At 37.3% G+C, this 19,192-nt stretch overlaps 3 protein-coding genes across 6 annotated transcripts; 1 reads left to right on the top strand and 2 right to left on the bottom strand.

The window, feature by feature from the left end:
• Window positions 1-89: 89 nt before the first annotated feature.
• On the bottom strand, window positions 90-5,690 carry LOC143444933 (uncharacterized). The gene is made up of 17 exons (XM_076943726.1): window positions 5,532-5,690; window positions 5,309-5,442; window positions 5,097-5,231; window positions 4,337-4,576; window positions 4,033-4,129; window positions 3,851-3,961; window positions 3,734-3,770; window positions 3,406-3,626; window positions 2,007-2,086; window positions 1,705-1,804; window positions 1,479-1,612; window positions 1,202-1,336; window positions 1,038-1,134; window positions 859-969; window positions 711-747; window positions 321-598; window positions 90-230 (listed from the first exon to the last, which is right to left on the bottom strand). The coding sequence occupies exons 1-16, from the start codon at window positions 5,566-5,568 to the stop codon at window positions 370-372; spliced, it is 1,935 nt and encodes a 644-aa protein (XP_076799841.1). The 5' UTR covers window positions 5,569-5,690; the 3' UTR covers window positions 90-230; window positions 321-369.
• Window positions 5,691-6,249: 559 nt separating this feature from the next.
• Window positions 6,250-10,618, top strand: LOC143445230 (uncharacterized). Of its 2 annotated transcripts, XM_076944176.1 has the most exons (5): window positions 6,250-6,961; window positions 7,043-7,563; window positions 7,699-7,770; window positions 7,904-7,977; window positions 9,125-10,618. In XM_076944176.1, exons 2-4 carry the CDS (start codon window positions 7,352-7,354, stop codon window positions 7,950-7,952), a joined length of 333 nt encoding a protein of 110 aa, XP_076800291.1. In that variant the 5' UTR covers window positions 6,250-6,961; window positions 7,043-7,351; the 3' UTR covers window positions 7,953-7,977; window positions 9,125-10,618. The 2 variants fall into 2 exon arrangements, with proteins under 2 accessions (XP_076800291.1, XP_076800292.1); XM_076944177.1 differs by having other exon boundaries at window positions 6,250-7,545.
• A 3,775-nt stretch (window positions 10,619-14,393) lies between these two features.
• LOC143445229 (putative oxidoreductase TM_0325) lies at window positions 14,394-17,340 on the bottom strand. Of its 3 annotated transcripts, XM_076944173.1 has the most exons (7): window positions 16,883-17,340; window positions 16,619-16,752; window positions 16,365-16,499; window positions 16,167-16,263; window positions 15,961-16,074; window positions 15,832-15,868; window positions 14,394-15,429 (listed from the first exon to the last, which is right to left on the bottom strand). In XM_076944173.1, exons 1-7 carry the CDS (start codon window positions 16,917-16,919, stop codon window positions 15,207-15,209), a joined length of 777 nt encoding a protein of 258 aa, XP_076800288.1. In that variant the 5' UTR covers window positions 16,920-17,340; the 3' UTR covers window positions 14,394-15,206. The 3 variants fall into 3 exon arrangements, with proteins under 3 accessions (XP_076800288.1, XP_076800287.1, XP_076800289.1); XM_076944172.1 differs by lacking the exon at window positions 16,883-17,340 and having other exon boundaries at window positions 16,619-16,876; XM_076944174.1 differs by lacking the exon at window positions 16,883-17,340 and having other exon boundaries at window positions 14,394-15,323; window positions 16,619-16,876.
• Window positions 17,341-19,192: the final 1,852 nt, after the last annotated feature.

Raw genomic sequence — 19,192 nt, 5'->3', positions numbered from 1 at the left:
TTTGTAATTTACGGCTCCGTGTATTTTATTGCGGTCAAGAATATACGAGAAAGAAATTTACACTGCAATTATTTAGCTGCTGTGTTTAAGAATGAAAATATAAAAAGTAATAATGTTCGTACAAGTTTCAAGAAAGGAAAGGAACTCTTAGATGACAGCAACTCCGCAAGTTCCCTAAAGCTGCATAAGTTCCGATTGTGTTGCTGTTTGGAGGGAGCTATAAACCGCAGCTATTCAGAGAAAATATATTGCAAAACATGTCAGAAATCATTAAGAATACACCAATGTCACAATGAATCTACCCCAGTTGTATAACTTACCGCGTGGGCAACAGCATTGTATTGATATAGTACCAATTATATTTTCAAGTCAGACTTTCGTTCCGACCAAAACTCTTCCTCTGTCAACACACAAACAAACTCCAGTGATCATCTTTGCCCTCTCTGATGCCAAGTAAAGTACAGCGTCGGCGATATCTTCAACGGTGAGATTTTGCTTTCCGAGAGGATAAACTTTGGATTTGGTCGCATCTGACTCCTTTTTCTTTTCTGACGTAGCGGAGATAAATCGCAAAATATTCGTCGGAACATAACCGGGACTATCGAATCAAAATATATCAATTTATTGAGCCTAATATATATGATTAATTATAGATAAAGTATTTAGTGTATTTGGATTTATTGTTTCTTCATAAAAATGTCTTAACTTACTTTACAGAATTGACTCTTATTCCTTTTTCAGCCATCTCTGAAACAAGAGTGTAAGCAAACATACAGTAAATATGAAAATGTCGCAAAACTATATCAAACACTTAGAAGGGCATTGTACTGTACAGCTGGAGCATTGTACTGTAGTTACCCAAAGCGACGGTCTTCGTAAACTGGTCAAGGGCCGCTTTGCTCATGGAATAAAGTAGTATGTGTTGGTTATAAAGACAAGACGATACACTTGATATGTTGACAATGTTCCCTGAGCAAGACAAAAAGTTGAAAATGATCGAAATATATGAAAAAGTTATTGTGTGTTTTATCACTTACCTTTCGTCTTCTCCAAATATGGAATTGCTTGTTGTGTTAAAAAGACGACTGCTTTCACATTGACATCAAAAATATCATCAAATTCTTTCCTTGTGGCCTGAAAAGAAGGTTCGATCAAAAGTTCTGGATCTATCTTTCTCAGCAATAGTTAAAGTAATACCCACCGTTGCTAATGTTGAGCGTACCGCAGTACCAGCGTTGTTGACAAGTATGTCCAGGTTTTTAAACTTCTCAATCGTTTCTTTAACGACTTTGTCTGCTTCGTTTTCTTCACTCAGCTCCGCGATTATTTCTAATACCTTACAAGAGAAACACAATTTTTACCGAAACCATCAGTGTGTTAACAAAATTTGAATGTCTTCTAACTCATCGCCATCTTCAGTGAGTTAATAGGTTTTAACAGTAGTTGCAGTTGCCTGAGTTATAGTTCATAGCTTTCACCTCTTCCGCACCAAGTTTCCTACACTCCTCAGCCACCTTCCTAAGATTCTCTTCATTTCTTCCAGTAATGCTCAGACGAGCTTGATGCTTGGCAAAAGCTCTGGCGATTTCTGCTCCAATACCACTGGAAGCACCTGTTTGTGATAAAACACTACTTCTATACCAATCACGTGTCATCGTCTAATCGTTGGGCTTTTAACATAATTTACCTGTTAATTTAATTTACCTGTTACAAGAACAACTTTTCCTTTAAATTCTGTCATCTTGAGCTTAAGTATTGAAAGTGTTTTTGCAGCAGAACGAAGTTGCAGCACAATCTTAGCGTTCTGTTTTGAGTATATAGTTGGCAATGACACCGTTTATTACGCTCTGGCACAATTAACTTGACGAGAAACAGATTAATCTTACAACAAATGCTGTTCAACTGGTGATGGAATTCTTTATTGGTTTAAGAATTCCATCACCAGTTGAGCACCTTTTGTTGTTGAAATTATGCCTGGTGGCGAACATAGCATTGATTAATCTTACCTTACACCATAAACTTTTAACATTCCTGAAACTGCCGTACTTTGATAAAACATTGGCCGGAGACCAACAATGTATGTAGCCTTAACACTTGGTGTTTACATCTTAGTTAAACATTAACAAGTCGGTCTCAGTTGACAAAGTTAGAAAAAAAGATTGCCGTTTGTTGGCGAGAGTACTGTACGTCGTCCTCAACACAATCCTTGGGCACCTCGGCGTGTTGGTAAGCACAGCACCTATACTCGCACCTGCTGTTCGGTATGGAGCATATAGGTAATTTAAATTTTAGTTAACGGCCGAAAAGTTGATGAATAATACTGACTTATTCTATGTGAACGTGACTTCAATAAAACAAGACAGGTTACAAAACAGCAGCAAAGCAACGAAGCATGTTGATATCACACCACAGTAAAGCGTTTTGTTTAGTTAAAAACTATAGTCGCGTGGTGTTTTAGACTCAAGGCGCTTTTCTTGTATCGACGTAGAATAGGAAATTATGAGTGAGCTGGAGTTAATAACTGGAGTAGAATTTGTTGAAATATATTTTGTTAGTTTTGCGCGATCCGACCATTAACTCCGTATCGTCTTGAAATGATTAAATGTAGCTCTCATGATTTTCTAATGGTGATTCTTGCATGTTGTTAAATGTATACATTTAATTTAACTTCCCTGCCAATTTTCAACTCTCGATGCATCTTTTCTATGGACCCATCATCAATAAAATGGTAGGGACCGATGTTAGTCGTGGATTCGTTTGACGTATCACGTGCGGATGAGATTTTCGTGACACTAAAATGTGATGACTGTCATCACATTGGTTGAAAAGCACTGATTTACAGGTAGAATACAGGCCAATAATTATCAATTAAGGTTTTGCAAACGAGAGACTTACAAAAACGAAACAATAACTACAACGGCTTCCAAACAGCATTCATAAGAACGTCTACGTTGTTAACTATATAGCTTAAGTCAAGGTTATTTACATAACGAATCCGCGCTGGACATGGCTTCCTTCATTGCTGCTAGAAACCATTTCTGCTCTAAGCTATCCCGCCGCATATGCTCTTTGTTGTATGTTGGAACAAGACATATAGTGCCTACAAGTCATGGTTGTAAGAAATAGGTACGCCTGGCCGCAGTACTGTCAAACTATCTTGCTATTACTGTATGAATAACGTAACAGAATTCATAATATTAAAGTGTCAAAACCGTCGAAGGAGCTAGTTATAGCTTTTATAAACGTACAAGGGTTTACTTTGAGACTCTATAGAGTCTATACAGTCATTCTCGTAATTTCTAATTGTAGTAAACATAAAACGAAGTATTCTTCTGACTATGTGAGGTTATTATGAAATTACAATGAGGAGATACATTTGTTGTTCCTCGATTGAAAACGTCAATCATTGTCCAGTCAGCGAACGACCTCTGTCCACATCCAAACAGACTCCAGTGACCATCTTTGCTCTCTCCGATGCCAGGTAAAGTACAGAATCAGCGATCTCTTCCACAGTGAGATTTTGTTTTCCAAGTGGATGAAGTGTGGATGAAAGCTTTTGAAAATCTTCTTTTTCTTCTGACGTATCACAGATTAATCGCAAGATGTTTGTCGGAACAGCACCAGGACTGTAAAATCAAGTAACATACATTGATTTTTGGCTTAGCAATTTCAAATGTTGAAGTTTGTATTATGTCAACCATTTGCTGGCGAAAGAATTATCATTCAAACTTACTTTACAGAATTGACTCTTATTCCTTTTTCAGCCACCTCTGCAATGAGTAACCAAATAATATTAGTTTGTAATGTGTAAAAAATAAAATAGTAACTGAAAACTTTTTTACACATTTACCCAACGCGACGGTCCTCGTAAACTGGTCAAGAGCCGCTTTACTCATCGAATAAAGTAGCACTTTTGGATCGTAAAAATGAGAGGCTATACTGGAAATGTTGACGATGTTACCTAATTAACACAAGTTAACAAAGTCTTGAGAAATAGTTATAAGGTTTTTTAACAACGTTTTTGGAAGTTACCTTTCGTCTTCTCCAAATATGGAATTGCTTGTTGTGTTAGAAAAACGACCGCTTTTACATTGACATCAAACGTTTCATCAAATTCTTCTCTTGTAGCCTGCAATTAATCATTGTTTAACTAATGGTGGATGTTCGTGCTAACCAACAAGGTTTACCTCTAACAGTGGTAATGTGCGAGCGCACAAAATGCTTTAGCGCACGAAGTGGATACCACTTGAATATTTTACTTTGTAGTTTTTGTACACAAACATTTGTTGGGCACAGATTACAATACAAGTATAAACACACGAAAATACTATTAAGTTTTGTGCATACATACTGTACATACATCAGCTATATAGTTAACCCAGCATTGCAAACTAACACCTGACAAGCAACCATCTTTATCACCGACTTTTTTGGTGGAAATAATTACAAGCTTTTTCAACAACTTTTTTTGGCACTTTCCTCTCGTCTTTTCCAAATATGGAATTGCTTGTTGTGTTACAAAAACGACCGCCTTTACATTGACATCAAACGTTTCATCAAATTCTTTTCTTGTAGCCTGCAATTAATCATTGTTTAACTAATGATGGATGTTCGTGCTAACCAACGTGTTCGTTTACCTCTAACAGTGGTAATGTGCAAGCGCACAATTGTTTTTCTAGAAGCGCACAAAATTCTGTAGCGCACAAAGTGGATACAACTTCAATATTTTACTTTATAATTTATACACACTAACATTTGTTGGGCACAGATTACAATAAAAGTATAAACACACGGAAAAACGATAAAGCATTTGCATACATACTGTACATACATCAGCTATATAGATAACCCAGCATTGCAAACTAACACCTGACAAGCAACCATCTTTATCACCGACTTTTTTGGTGCTAAAAATGTTTGCATGTACCTTTTGTAGGACTCCACCCTTTCTCCCATGTATATTTGTTGTAGTTTCAGTGTACGTTATTGTTTATATCATTATTTTCTACTCCAGATTAGATGATGCCTAATAACGACATTTGAGTTCTCCATTTGGTTGCTTGATGCATAAAAATATTAACTTGCATTCTTCTTACTTTGGATATTAATGACAAAGATAAGGTGCCGGCGTTGTTGATAAGTATGTCCATGTTTTGAAACATTTTGATCGTTTCTTCCACAATTTTTTCTGCTTCATTGTCTTTACTGAGATCAGCAATTATTTCAAGCACCTGATAAAAACAAAACATCGACAAAGATGAAATAAGAAATCACTAGATCTGTTGAAGACATTTCCAAAATTGCTTGCCTCTTTTGCACCAAGCTTCCTACACTCCTCAGCCACTTTCTTAAGATTCTCTTCATTTCTTCCAGTAATGCTCAGACGAGCTTGATGCTTGGCAAAGGCTCTGGCAATTTCTGCTCCAATACCACTGGAAGCACCTGCGTGATAATAAAACTCTAGCCTAATAGATATCTTGCATCTTCGGGATTATTGTTGACCAGCATTAAAGGTTTACAGAGTAACTAACCCGTTACAAGAACAACTTTTCCTTTGAATTCATCCATCTTTCATCAACAAAGCACCACAAAAACAACAAGCCTACAACAAAACTGGCTAAAGTAAAATCGCATAAAAACCTTGTTCAACCTTATGTAACGTAACCATCACAATGATTGCATTAATCACTTGACGAATGTCTACATTCAATCGTTGCAGCTAGGTAACGACCAAATTCTGAATCGTAATGTAAGCTTCAACATTTACCCTCAGGGTAAGTTGTGCTTGATCCTTACTAGCAAACATATCTTTGCTACCAAGCTATTTTTCCGTTCCGTGTAAAAACAGTTACGATCTTGCCAAGCGGTATGTATTACAAAAACATGATCGACTTTGCAACAAGCCTGTAGCTAGGGCGGCCTCACCTGGAAAAAGATTGCTTTTTTCTTCAAGAACATTTGTTTAGCATACTTTATAAAGTAACTTATTTGTAATAGTCGTTGTTCAGCGCCCTTCAATTCATCTTTATTCCTTTCACAACTTAAGCCCAAGCGTGTACAACTGAGAGCGGTGCTTGCATTCTTGTGGCAAGGCTCCAGTAATAGTAGTCGATTATTTATTGATCAATCGTTTGCGTTTCTTAAGCAATCGCTAAATAAAAACTTTCTGGCATTTGTAATCCATTATAATCAATCAATTTTCAAGCATCCTACAATCCATTGCAGATACAATTGATTTATTGGGATTGTTAAAGCTGCCTTTAACAATTTGCTAGGTATTATAAACAAATAAATTCGATCCAATATAGAATTTATTTCGACTGCAGTAAATAGCACTGCTTTTTATATTCGGTAAAAGCATGGCTTGCGATTTCTGCAACGTGCACTGTTACATAACTCCACTACGTTCCGCATATCAGGTATCGTCGGACTTAGGCCAACCTTTGTTAAGCATGAACGCAGTCACTAATTTGTTGCAATAACGTCCTTTTTTAAACATTCAATCATCTTTAACTAACGTGTGCATGACTATGACAAAAAACGTCTTGGAGCATGACCTAAAGTGCCCTGTATTCGACAACCAGCATATCTGACGCGGTTGAACCAACGATATAAAGAACATGATGGGAAACTACATCCTCCTCGTTTGTTTCTTTTTTATGAGAAGAGAAGGTTTTGTTTCGCCCGCGTCACGAATGGTTGCGTACACTTACTGGCTCACACTTCGCCAGTCGTGGCGAAAAGTTTTACGCATTTGCATGGTTCGTTTATCGATTACTGAGAAGTGAGGTTGCTGTTTACGTTGTTTTGACCATTTAAACGTGTGTAGCCTATCAGTTGCCAACATGTCGTCTGCACCAGCACTTACTGCAGAATATTTAATTGAATTCGTTGTCGACGATGAAGAGTGTAGAATCAAGCCTGTATCATCTTCTGCTTTGCAAGCTAATGATCTCTTTCAGTAAGTTAAGAATTAAGATAGGCTGAGGCTACAAGCAGAGACCTTTTAAGTATATGGTGCTTATAGCTTTATATGATTTAGAAACTCTCTCTCACACCAGGAAAATAGAAGGTTGGATGCACTTAATGAGTTTACTTTTGCATGTTACTGGCTAGATGTAAATACTGTGATGAAAAATTTAAAAGTCAGCGAGGTTTTGAAGTTCATCAAAAGGTTAAGCATCGTGGTTATTTAGTAAGTCCTGCTGCCTTAAGGTTTTGTATATTTTTATAAGTTTACATGTTTAGCAAGTTAAATTTGTGTGTATGCCAAATACAGGGTTTTTCACCAGCTAACATTATTTTTTAAAGCTTTTCCTCTAAGAAGTGTTCTTGCAAAACAATTAAAAGTATGTGGGTTGAGGTATGTGCATCACCAGATGATTTGACGACAGAAGCCATTGATTACTTTATGAACATTTTCGCCACCAAACCAAATGGATCTGAGTTGTTGACAACGATTAGTGTAGATGGCATATCTAGAATTCTTCATATTTTTGGCCCGAATGCAGATCGATGCAAAACACTTGAAGCCACAAGAAAAATGTATGATCTTTTTCTCAGGTATCTATTTTTATGATTCAGCTTAACATTTAATGTGATAAAATACAAATGTTGTATTATATTGATATTGAATGGTGTGGTAATATGTTCCAACTTTCTAAAATCAATTGCAATAAGTTGGATTGTTTTCTCTAGGAAAATACACGCAGAAAATACAACAGAATTGCCATCAAGTAACCTCACTCCTGATGAAATTAGTATTCTCGAGTATGTTTGAGGATATATTCTGCGTTAACTTAAATGCAATGGAGATGAAGAAGAACTTGCCATTTTAGCAAAGCTGGAAGACAGCATAAACTGCTTTGTTCCTTCTGATGATTCATTAATTTCTATCTTACAGTGCAATGAGTTTGAGTCCAGTCAGTGAACGAGCAAACAGACTCCAGTGACCATCTTTGCTCTCACCGATGCCAGGTAAAGTACAGAATCAGCGATCTCTTCCACAGTGAGATTTTGTTTTCCGAGTGGATAAATATTTATCAAGTTATTCTTTCTCTTCTGACGTATTATACACTAATCGCAAGATATTTGTCGAAGCATAACCAGGACGGCAAAATGAAGATATGGTGATTAATGAAAGTAATAGATTGATTTTTAGTCATTCCAATTGGCAAATGTTGAAATCTGTTTGTTATGTCAACCATTTGCTGGGGAAAGAATTATCATTCAAACTTACTTTATGGAATTTACTCTTATTCCTTTTTCATCCACCTCTGCAATGAGTAACCGAATAAAATTAGTTTGTAATGTGGAAAAAATAAAGTAGGTTATGCTTTAAAATATGTTATAGCGCCTACATTTACCCAACCCGACGGTCTTCGTAAACTGGTCAAGAGTAAACTGTCGTAAACTTCGTAAACTGGTCGAGTCGCTTCACTCATCGAATAAAATAGCAGTGTTGGATCGTAAACATGTGAGCATATACTGGAAAAGTTGGCGCTGTTATCTGATTAACAAAAGTTAACAATGTCTTGAGAACAGTGCGAGTGCGATGCAATGTGCGAGCGAACAATCGTTTAGCGAGAAGCGCACTTTATATACAAGCCCACAAGGTGTGTCCAACCTATGCATTTCGGTAAACCCTTCTAATTATCATTTAGAATGAAAAAGAAAATGGTTATGCTCGAGTTTTGTTGAATCTAGGGCCCAATGCCCCTGACTGATCTTCTTTCAACAATTTTGTAAGAGATACCCTCTCTTTCATATTCTGTGTATTGGGTATCAGGCTCTACCGTATATGTCACTTCTCATCCTATATGCAAAAACGTTTGTGGTGCACAGTTTTCATCAGACTTAAATACACGAACAAACAATAAATTTATCCATACATACAGAATCTACAAACATAGTTGACTCTTAAATGCAAGCAAACCTGTGACAAGCAACCATCTTTGTCACCGGCTTCTTTGTTACTAAAAATCGAAGCATGTACACTTTGTTGGCTATCACCGTTTGGTTACATGATGCATAAAAACATTACATTCTACTTACATTAGTTATTAAAGTAAATGATATGGTTCCGGCGTTTATAAGTAACAGATATGTAATAATTATTTTTCAGCCCACGTCCAGGAAACTCTTGACTTTCTCTGCTGCTCCAAGCTGTAGTTACGGGACTGTCTTGCAATTGTGGTTCGTGGAGCTGAGTTTTATTTAATTGGCCAATCAACGCTTATTCTAAAGTAAACTGATACTAAGACGAGCTTTTTCACAAATTTATGATCATCTTTAACTGTAGCGGCCTGGATGGTATTTTTAATACCTTTACATCATTTCTTGCAAAAGTGTTTTGAAGTTATTGATTGAAGTTTATGAATATGTTTTTTGGTAAAACACTTCAACTGTCGTTTGATATTTGGAAACTTGCTCGGAATAACTTCGTGTGAACACTCCTTTTAGTACGTTCCCATGTTGTTTTCCAGCATAAGTGCTGATAAGAAATATTTATTGGAAATGCCCACTTCTCAATTTTAACACTGATTATTTGTCTATGTGTCAGTGTGTCAGCTTTAGCTATATCGTGACGCGACACCTGATCGAAAGACACTTTATCGAACGACACTTAATCGAACGACAGTTTATCGAAAGACACTTAATCGAACGACAGCTGATCGAAACGACACCTGATCGAAACGACAGTTGATCGAACGACACTTTATCGAACCGACAGTTGATCAAACGACACTTTATCGAAACGACAACTGATCAAAGCGACAGTTGATCGAATCGACTGTTGCTTCTCCCGCACACAGTCATAGCAAAACGTGGCGTACCGTTGCATTGTTTGCTGTAGAAAATTAAAATTTGGTGACTTTTCATAAAAAATGTTCAGCTATCTGTCCATGTTTGTTTGATAAAGTTGGATTTTGTAATTTTTGAGATATTGTGATATTTATATAATTTTGCTCTCACTCCGCATTGAAGCGTATTACTCATTTACGCACCAATAACTTGACAAACTATTCTATTTCGTTCTCTTTTCACAGCGGGGGCGCGGCGTAACAAGAAGAATTTCTAGAAATGTGTCACTTTTAGAAATACCTAATTTACACTAAATTCACTTTCTTTAGTTTTACAATTATGATGTATACAGGAATCCAGATGATGTTTCTACTAACCTGTAATAATCTCATCAGTCTACGACGCATAGGTTTCTAGTAATTAACGATTGCAAATGTGTGTGCGGGGTTGGCCACACCTAGTTTTTTTAGTAAACTCGCGAGCTTGGTTAGGATAGGGTTAAAAGATCCACAATTTATCGAAACAACTGACGATATGCACTGTTAAAAGAACGACAATTTATTAAAAGAACTGACAACATGCACTGTTAAAAGCACGACAACTGACGAAGTGCACATTTCAATCGCATTCATTTAATTACAAGTTGTGTGCAATTGCTCGAAGATAACTTTTTATGTCCATATTCGTTGAGTCATAATTTTCGACTATGCTCTTCAGCCGTTGGTTGACAGCGTCGTAGCGCGTGATCTTAGCTTGCTTTTCGTGAATTTCATTGTTGAAAATATTTGTTCACATGTGTACGTGCTACCAAGCATCGAAGCCGTTTGTTTTGCGCTGTCGGTCAAGCTGGGATAAAGACCACTTTCAAGAAGCTACTTTGTGTAAAAGTCAGGCAGCGACATGCCCCTTGCTATTAAATTTTGCCTTCAATTCCTTACTCTTTGTATCTATAATGACTAGTCTGGTCTACTGTACAGACAATCTCGTACTTAGTAATTCTCGTGCGTATTCTTGTGATATCTTATTAATATGTGGGCGGGCCGGCCGCCATGCGAAATCGAACACTTTATGATACAAATATAAAATATAGATATAAAATATAAATCGTCAACTTTATGATATATACATCACAATTCATTAATGCACACCATTACAAAGACCGCACATCACAATGGCTCATTGTTTCAATGTTTGAGAAACAACACGCAAAAATCTTGCTTGAACTGTCGGTTCGATAAAGTGTCGTTCGATCAACTGTCGTTTTGATTAACTGTCGGTTCGATAAAGTGTCGTTCGATCAGCTGTCGGTTCGATAAAGTGTCGTTCGATCAACTGTCGGCTCGATTAACTGTCGTTCGATAAAGTGTCTTTCGATCAGCTGTCGTTTCGATCAGGTGTCGTTCGATAAAGTGTCTTTCGATAAAGTGTCTTTCGATAAGGTGTCATAGTACCTAGCTATGTATATCTCACAATGTCAAAATATTGTTTTGCCCGTTGCACCTGTTACGACTCACAGCTTTTTTCATGTCGAACATTTTCACTCCCATCGCTTTCACGTTATATTAGCTCCCACTTCTACCAGCGAGCGGAGATAGAAGCGGATAGAGCGGAGACTGAATCATCGAGGTAGAAAGCGTTAACTTCGTGAATCCCTGAAATCAACAGACGACTTTCTGAGCTAGTCATGGTGATTGCAACTCATATATTAGACATCTTATAAGCAGTAGTATTATTCATGTTCTTAGTTATTTGTAATATTGAGAAAGTGTACAGCACCTACAATAAAAATCTTTTCTTGCAAACTATTTCTGTTGTAATGTTAAAACCTTTCGGCTGACAAAAGGTTAGAGTATTCTAACCGCACGCAACAATAGAGTCAGATAATTCTATTTGAATAAGGTAAATTAAGTGAAGACACCCTCATAAGTTAAGATAAGTCAAAAAGTGTTCTTCAGAACTAATGTGTGCGATTAATGACTAATGTGAACCTAGAGAAATATGTCCTGCACCTGAAATGCCCTTTAAACGGCATGGTTGATGCTGTCGAACGGTTTATTCAACTTTGGCATAGACAAACGATCGCACCTTTATCAAACATAGACCGGAGACTGACAACGTATAGGCTACATTAAGGAGGCACGCCGTACGCGGCTTAGGCTATACATTTGGTGTATACCCCTTTATTCAGCTGCCTTGGTTTAAGTTGACAAAGTAATAGAAGCAAAGGTTGCCTTTTAAAGGCGATGGCACACTGTATGCAGTTACACACTTCTCATAATGCATGTAATTTTAAATCAAGTAAAACGTCTATTCCACAGACTACTGTTGTGTCACAAGTTTATTACCAAGTATAATGATTTATTGACAAGTGTCCAGTACCACAGAAAAGCTAGATTGTAGCAGCACGCGGGCCGCCGCGAAGCGTATATCACGCATGAACTAAGCTTCAAGCACAAACGCAGAATGGCCAAGCAAGAAATCGGTACACGAATTTTATTACAAAATAGTCAGAGGCTTACGGGTTTATATGTGAGATGGGGCCTATTATTAAAGCATATATTTGCCAAGTCGAGCTGTATAAACTTCATCAAAACATTTTATAATAAATTCGAGCCTGGCTGTTGTCACAATACGATAAAGAGTTGGGCAAAAGGTCAAAACAACGTCAGCATGAAAATAACAAATACAGTACCGGTAATTAGCAGCACTACAGGAATCGAATACAGTACATAGGCCTGTATTGCGGCCTACAAGTTCGAAATATTTCCGTCAATAAACTGAATCTTGTGCCACCACGTTTGACTAAAAATAAAAACGTTGTAAGCAGAGAGTCGTACCGCAGTTGAAAATGGTTTAACTCCGGTTCAGGTTTTACAAAATTTTATTTAACCGGTTCTACTCCGGTTCCGGTTTGCATCGGATGTACATATTCAGTCCGCTCCGGGTATAGGATCAGCAAGCTTGTTAATGTACAGTTCGCTCCTGCTAATTGCTTTTTTTAACTTCGTCAATTACATTGCCCAAGTAGCAATTTGTTGGCTCAAGGAATTTCAGGAATGGGTATTTTTTAGTTTAGGATTTCTTCTGCATTTAAAACAGGCACAGAAAACACTTTTTCTAAACAGTAACTCTTGGGTAAAGTGGTTACGATTGAAAAAGGTCCGACTTCCTTTCTTCTGTCATCAACGGTTAAAGCTCGGTTTGGGTTCATACAAATTTAATATATTGGGTTCTTGTTCCGGTTCACTTTCGATCACGTTTGATTCAAATTCGACAACCTGGGTTTAGCCGTCTGCCAAACATTTGTCTTACCATTGTGACAGAGGTGTTGTGAATATACAGCGACAACATAAACTTTTACATTTTTGGTTCCAACTTTTCGGCTGAAAAAGTAAATAATCCTTAACGTATTTTTCTTGTATTTCGAACTGCAACACCTTGAGTGGTGTTACCTCGTACCTACCATCTTTATAGTAGGTCTACTTTATTTGATACTGCAATGGTTATAGCCGATAAGGAGTCGCAAACAAGAAAATACAGCAAAATGAAGACCTTTAACCTGCTTGGAAAACTAACGGATAAAAATTAAGACACAAAATTTTTTGATAAACATTTTTGCGTTATACTGTACATCAGGGGTCGGCAACCTACGGCCCGCGGGCCGGATCCGGCCCGCCATGCGAAATCGTCCGGCCCGAGACATATTAATTAGTTATCATAAGAATACGGCCCGCCGTGTCTTATTGAGTTTCAAACTGTAGTGTTAGTGTAACCAAACTTTTTCTGATCAGGTAAGCTCCCCGCTTAACGGCTAGTCAATTAGCCAGACTGTCTTATTTCTACGAGTCTTCCTTAGATAAAAACAAACGTCTTCCTTTATTAAAACCAAACGTAGACTGACCACCCTCGCCCAGCCGAGCGCGACACCTCACAAAACACAAATTCCACGTAATCAAAGAATCAACGTGGGACGCTGAATACTAATTAGGCGCTCGGGGTAGCGAGACGAAACGTCACTAGTGAAAAAATACGTGTACACTTAAACATGTAAAATATAGCAGAACGTGAACATGCATAAAAATGACTGATGTGAACAACAGTGAAATAAAACAAATATAGACTACGTAACCAGACAAACATAAAAATGATACAACAAAAAGAACACGTCCGACTAAATCAATCAATACAAAGGGGTTCAGAAAAACAGTGCACATTGAGATTGCTATAAAACGGGTGCCTAAAATAAATCTCGTGACATCAGCATTTAGCAATTATAGTATTAATGAAAATTCCGGCCCGCCAAAGAGTTGTACGCTCGACATTTGGCCCGTGACTAGCAAAAGGTTGCCGACCCCTGATTTAAGGGTAAGATATTCGCGTTTCAGAAAAGCTGTCCCGGCAGTTACGGCCCGCCAGTATATTTTATTTTATCAAATTGGCCCGCGGCTCAAAAAGGTTGCCGACCCCTGCTGTACATCACTGTATTTTTTGCTCATTTGTGTTAAAAAGCAGCTGGCCAAAAAAGTGGTGGGGGCCTTATGGTACATAAATTCAACTAATACAAGTCTAGTAGATACATTTACAAATAGAACTTTTAACCGCTTGTTTAACACTATATGCATGAAATCAGACAGAATAGCAAGGTAGAAATGTTGCTTCTGTTGAGAAGTGAAGAAGAGTATGTGTCAGAAAACGGTTAAAAACCACTGCAATAAAATATCACAGATATAGCGTAAAGTCTTTCAACTAGTTAGAATTGTAAAAATATTCAAAAGAAACGTGATATTTGTTACTGGACATCGCGAAATATCTTAGCAATCTGAGAATGAAAAGGTAGGTTGCTTCATGCACTGTACGGTGCATAGTAACACCCAAACGAAAGATAGGTATAAAGGTTATTTTATGTACAACCGCGCTTCAGCTAACACGCAAAAGAGCAAATTAGTAGTAGTTTTAAAGCATGCGGTGCCGATATATTAATATACCAATTTTCGATTGTAACTGCAAGCATGACCAGCTTTATGCATCTTTGCCAGAACGAGACTCAAAAACAGCTGAAACGGTTTGTTGTAAATCACGCAATGTACACTACATTTACCATTTCTTTTCTTCCAGACAATATTCATAGACATAGAATATCAATATTGCCAATGTGCTACTTAATATGTAAGTTATAACGAATTACCACGCCAGACACTCATGTCTTCAGCCTAGAAGAATGCAGCCTATAAGACAGGTAGCTTGAGAATTCAATTGTACATACACACATACAGCACAGCGGCACAATTCAACAGCAACAAATCCGGTATTCAGAGAGCAAATTTGCATATACGTTGTTGGCAATTAAATAGCAGATGATGTATTTTTGAATAATGTAAGTATAAGTCCAAAAATCGCCTTCATCACTTTCTAGACAAAGCTCGTCCTCTGTCCACTTCCAAACGAATGCCAGTGATCATCTTTGTTCTCTCCGACGCCAGATAAAGCACAGAATCAGCGATCTCTTCCACGGAAAGATTCTGTTTTCCAAGAGGATGACAAGCAGCTTGATTAGTATTAAATACCTCTTGCTCTTGCGACGTTGTTATCACAGATTTTATGAGGCTCGTGGGGCAATAGCCAGGACTAAAAATTTAGCAAAAATTACAGTTTGTAATTTAGTGAATTGAGTTTCCTTAAAAATAATAATCGCATCAGAAAGAGCCTGATGTAGGCCTCGTAACTTAAAGCGCAACTGCAACGCTAAAACAAGTTGGTCTTAAAATAAAGTAATAATTACGTAATTAACGTTTGCATAAGTCATTCAGCCCCAAACTCTTCCAGCGAAAAGAAATTAAATTTTTAATTTCGCAATTTTTGCATCCCGGCCATGTTAAAAAATGACCGGTACTGAAATGGACGAGGTACTTCCCCGTACCAAAAGCGACAGACGACAGAAGTATGCTTTTGAAAAATTACACAATTATTACTTTAAGGTCAATTTCTTTTGACGTTGCAGTTGCCGTTTAAGCAAATTAAGTGACCTACCTAACAGAATTCACCCTAATTCCCTTTTCTGCCACCTCTGAAAAGTAAAAATATATCTATATCAATCTACGTTTTTAAACGCTTGATGCATAAGTATAGACTACATCATTGAAATCCAGCTGATTTCACCCAAAGCGACGGTTTTTGTAAATTGATCAAGCGCCGCTTTGCTCATTGAATACAACAACCAGAATCGAAGATGAAGTAGTTTGGTTATTAAGCCTGAAATGTTGACGATGTTGCCTGTATACAAGAAACAAATCATAAAACAGCCCTCATGAAGTCATACAAAGTTTTAGTCAAATAAATATAAGCATGATGCTGCTCCTGCATACCTTTTGTTTTCTCCAAATATGGAATTGCTTTTTGTGTCAGGAAAACGGTTGCTTTTATATTGACATCAAATATCTCATCAAATAATTCCCTTGTAGCCTTAATATATTAGGGTTAACGACCATACTTGGGTGCTAGGACCATTGAGTTAATGGTATTTTGGCAAGTGCCAAACGCCAGAGAACGCAAAGCTTACTTACAGTTTCCAATGATGCCAAAGGCGCTGTAGCGGCGTTGTTGATAAGTATGTCAAGGTTTTCAAATCTTTCCATTGTTTCCTTTACTAATTTATCCACGTCATTTTCTTTACTGAGATCCGCAACTACTTCCAACACCTTGGCGTGTGGAAAAAACAGAATAGGAAGAATGAAAATTTTTCGCACAATTCGAAATGCCTTTAAATGCCTATCGTCAGGTTTTAGAGTTCTATAAATTTTGTTGAGAATTGCTCTACCTCAGCAGCGCCAAGCTTTCTACACTCCTCAGCCACTTCGCTCAATTTTTCTTTATTTCTTCCAGAAATGCTTACACGAGCTTGATGCTTGGCAAAGGCTCTCGCAATTTCTGCTCCAATTCCACTGGAAGCACCTGTTTGTGATAAAATACCACTTCTATACAAACTCCACTGGAAGCACCTATATTGAGTGAACCAAGTGGTTTCGACGGTGTTGTAACGTAGCATCTTATATCAATCCACATACAGTACAATATAGGTTACCTGTCACTATGACGACTTTTCCTTTAAAATCACTCATCTTCAAATGTTTTCAGAAGGTGCAATGGCAATTAATAGCCACTTTACAACACACAAGCACTCAGTTATACACACTATAATCACCGTATAAACTGCACAAAGCCTGAAACAATGTACTGAACCAAAGCCTCGTAATCTTTTTCAACTAGCGGCCACTTTTACTTTAAATTTTTATTTGGAGACACACTAATCTAGACTAAATTTTACTGACCACAACTTTTAGTCACGTAATACAAACGAGTTATATTAAAAACAATCTTTTTCAAAACGTGTTTACATTAGCCCCTGGGTCCTTATAGGCCCCACTTGACGTTATTCACTTCTTGTACTGTAACATTTTGGCATGCTTCGCGGTCCTCTTGAAATCGATCAAACATTTACCTATATTTCGAAACACTTTCCGTAAAAATATACAATGAAGTAAATACAGTCGACTCCGCTTAATTCGGACACTTTGGTTCCGCTCACTTTTGGCCGAATTAAGCGGAGAAACGGCTTTGTCCGAATTAAGCGGTAAATGAATTGTTCGATTCATGGTCATGCGTAAAGGCAGACAACGCATTTAAAATACTGTACTGTTGCGTAATAAATGAATTGCAGCTGCGTTATACTGCAGTAATTGGCACTGATCGCATAAAACGCACAAGAGTTATACCTTCAGGTTAGTTGTATTGTGCAGTATTTGGAATTTAATTGTACCGAAGTTAATTGTATTAATTGTATTTAATTGTACCGAAGTAAAAGCGACTATGGAGCTGGCACGGCCTTATATGAGTTCATTGTCGATTGTTACTGCATCGATCGTCATTGTTTCACCATAATCACTCATAATGCAATTGATTGACGATAGGAATTGCGAACCTGTGTCCGAACTAAGCGGAGAATTGTCCGAATTAACGGGAGTTTTTTACGTTCAATTTTTACTTTTGTTCCGTTCCCGAGCATTTTGGCCGAATAAAGCGGTTGTCCGGGTTATCCGGTGTCCGAATTAAGCGGATTCGACTGTACTAAACAGTATTACATCCTAGCCCTATAATCTCGAAGGTGCGCCAAACGAGCGAATGAGCGACTGGTTAGACAAGATGCAATAACACTTTGCTCGACAGCAAAAAAATTTCAACGTGCGACACGCAAACCATAAATGGTAACGATTTTGCAGCAGGATTAAAACACCGATCTGTTATGCTCTTAAACTGTCACGAATACGCTGCACGACCATGCAGAGCTCCGGATTATAGCCTGAAAACTTGCGCGAGGTCCTGCGTTCGTGATAGGTTACGAAAGAAAAAGTAAGAGCAGACGGCTTCAACATAAGCTTGACGTCATATCCATATTCGACTTAAAAAACTCTTTCACCTTCGGACGACTAGGTGAGTACCGGGATACTAGAAATTAAGTCTGTTTTAGGGTAACGAGAAACAGGGCAAAAGCATGCACCAAGTTTGAAAATTAGTTATTTTTATTTTTGGATGTAGGCTACCTGCTTTGTAGTCACATTAAACAGCAACAAAGAATATACAAAAACATTTAAGTCAGTTTTTACCTCATTAAATTGCAAGATTTTCAAATACAAGATTGTAAGGTTTAACTTTTAAAAGTTAATTTCTAGTGCAAGAAAATTAGGAACTGGCGCCTATAGGCCACGTTGCAAAATTGAATTTGAATTTTTTTATTTTACCTTTAAATTGATTTCGTTTTTCTTTAAATTTATTTTCATTTTACTTTTAATTTTTATTTCAATTTTAGTTTTAGTTTTGTTTTTACTTCTATTTTGATAGGCTATCTACTATATCATAACACAATACTTTAATTAAGTTTAAACACACTTATAACGGAGATAACCTATAATAAAAGATCAAATAATAAACATATAACAAAATATTTGCAACTTCAAAAGAACAAAGTTGTGCCCATTACAGCAGGACAGACCAACACATTTAAGGTCGAGATGACGTACAAAACCACAAAAGTAAACAAGGTGCGCTCCACGCTCTACGTGCAATCAATGTGCCCGAGGCCCACCACCAAAACGCTACATATTTTCCACAAATACAATTACATAAAGATTCACTACATTCACCCCTCATAAATTTTAAGAACACATCGACGCTAAACATCAAAACCATATCGTAGAAGAAGTACCCCTTTGTTATAACGGGTAGAATATCTACGAGCAAGTTTGTCAATTTCACATGTCAATTTCATTTCACAAACACCATTATTTACAGAACGTTCAATATTGTCATTAGCTACACCGTCAATTTCAGAAATGTC

This window comes from Clavelina lepadiformis, chromosome 2 (assembly GCF_947623445.1).
Source record: "Clavelina lepadiformis chromosome 2, kaClaLepa1.1, whole genome shotgun sequence".
NCBI classification, from domain to species: domain Eukaryota; kingdom Metazoa; phylum Chordata; class Ascidiacea; order Aplousobranchia; family Clavelinidae; genus Clavelina; species Clavelina lepadiformis.
This window is presented reverse-complemented; position numbering and strand designations above follow the sequence as displayed.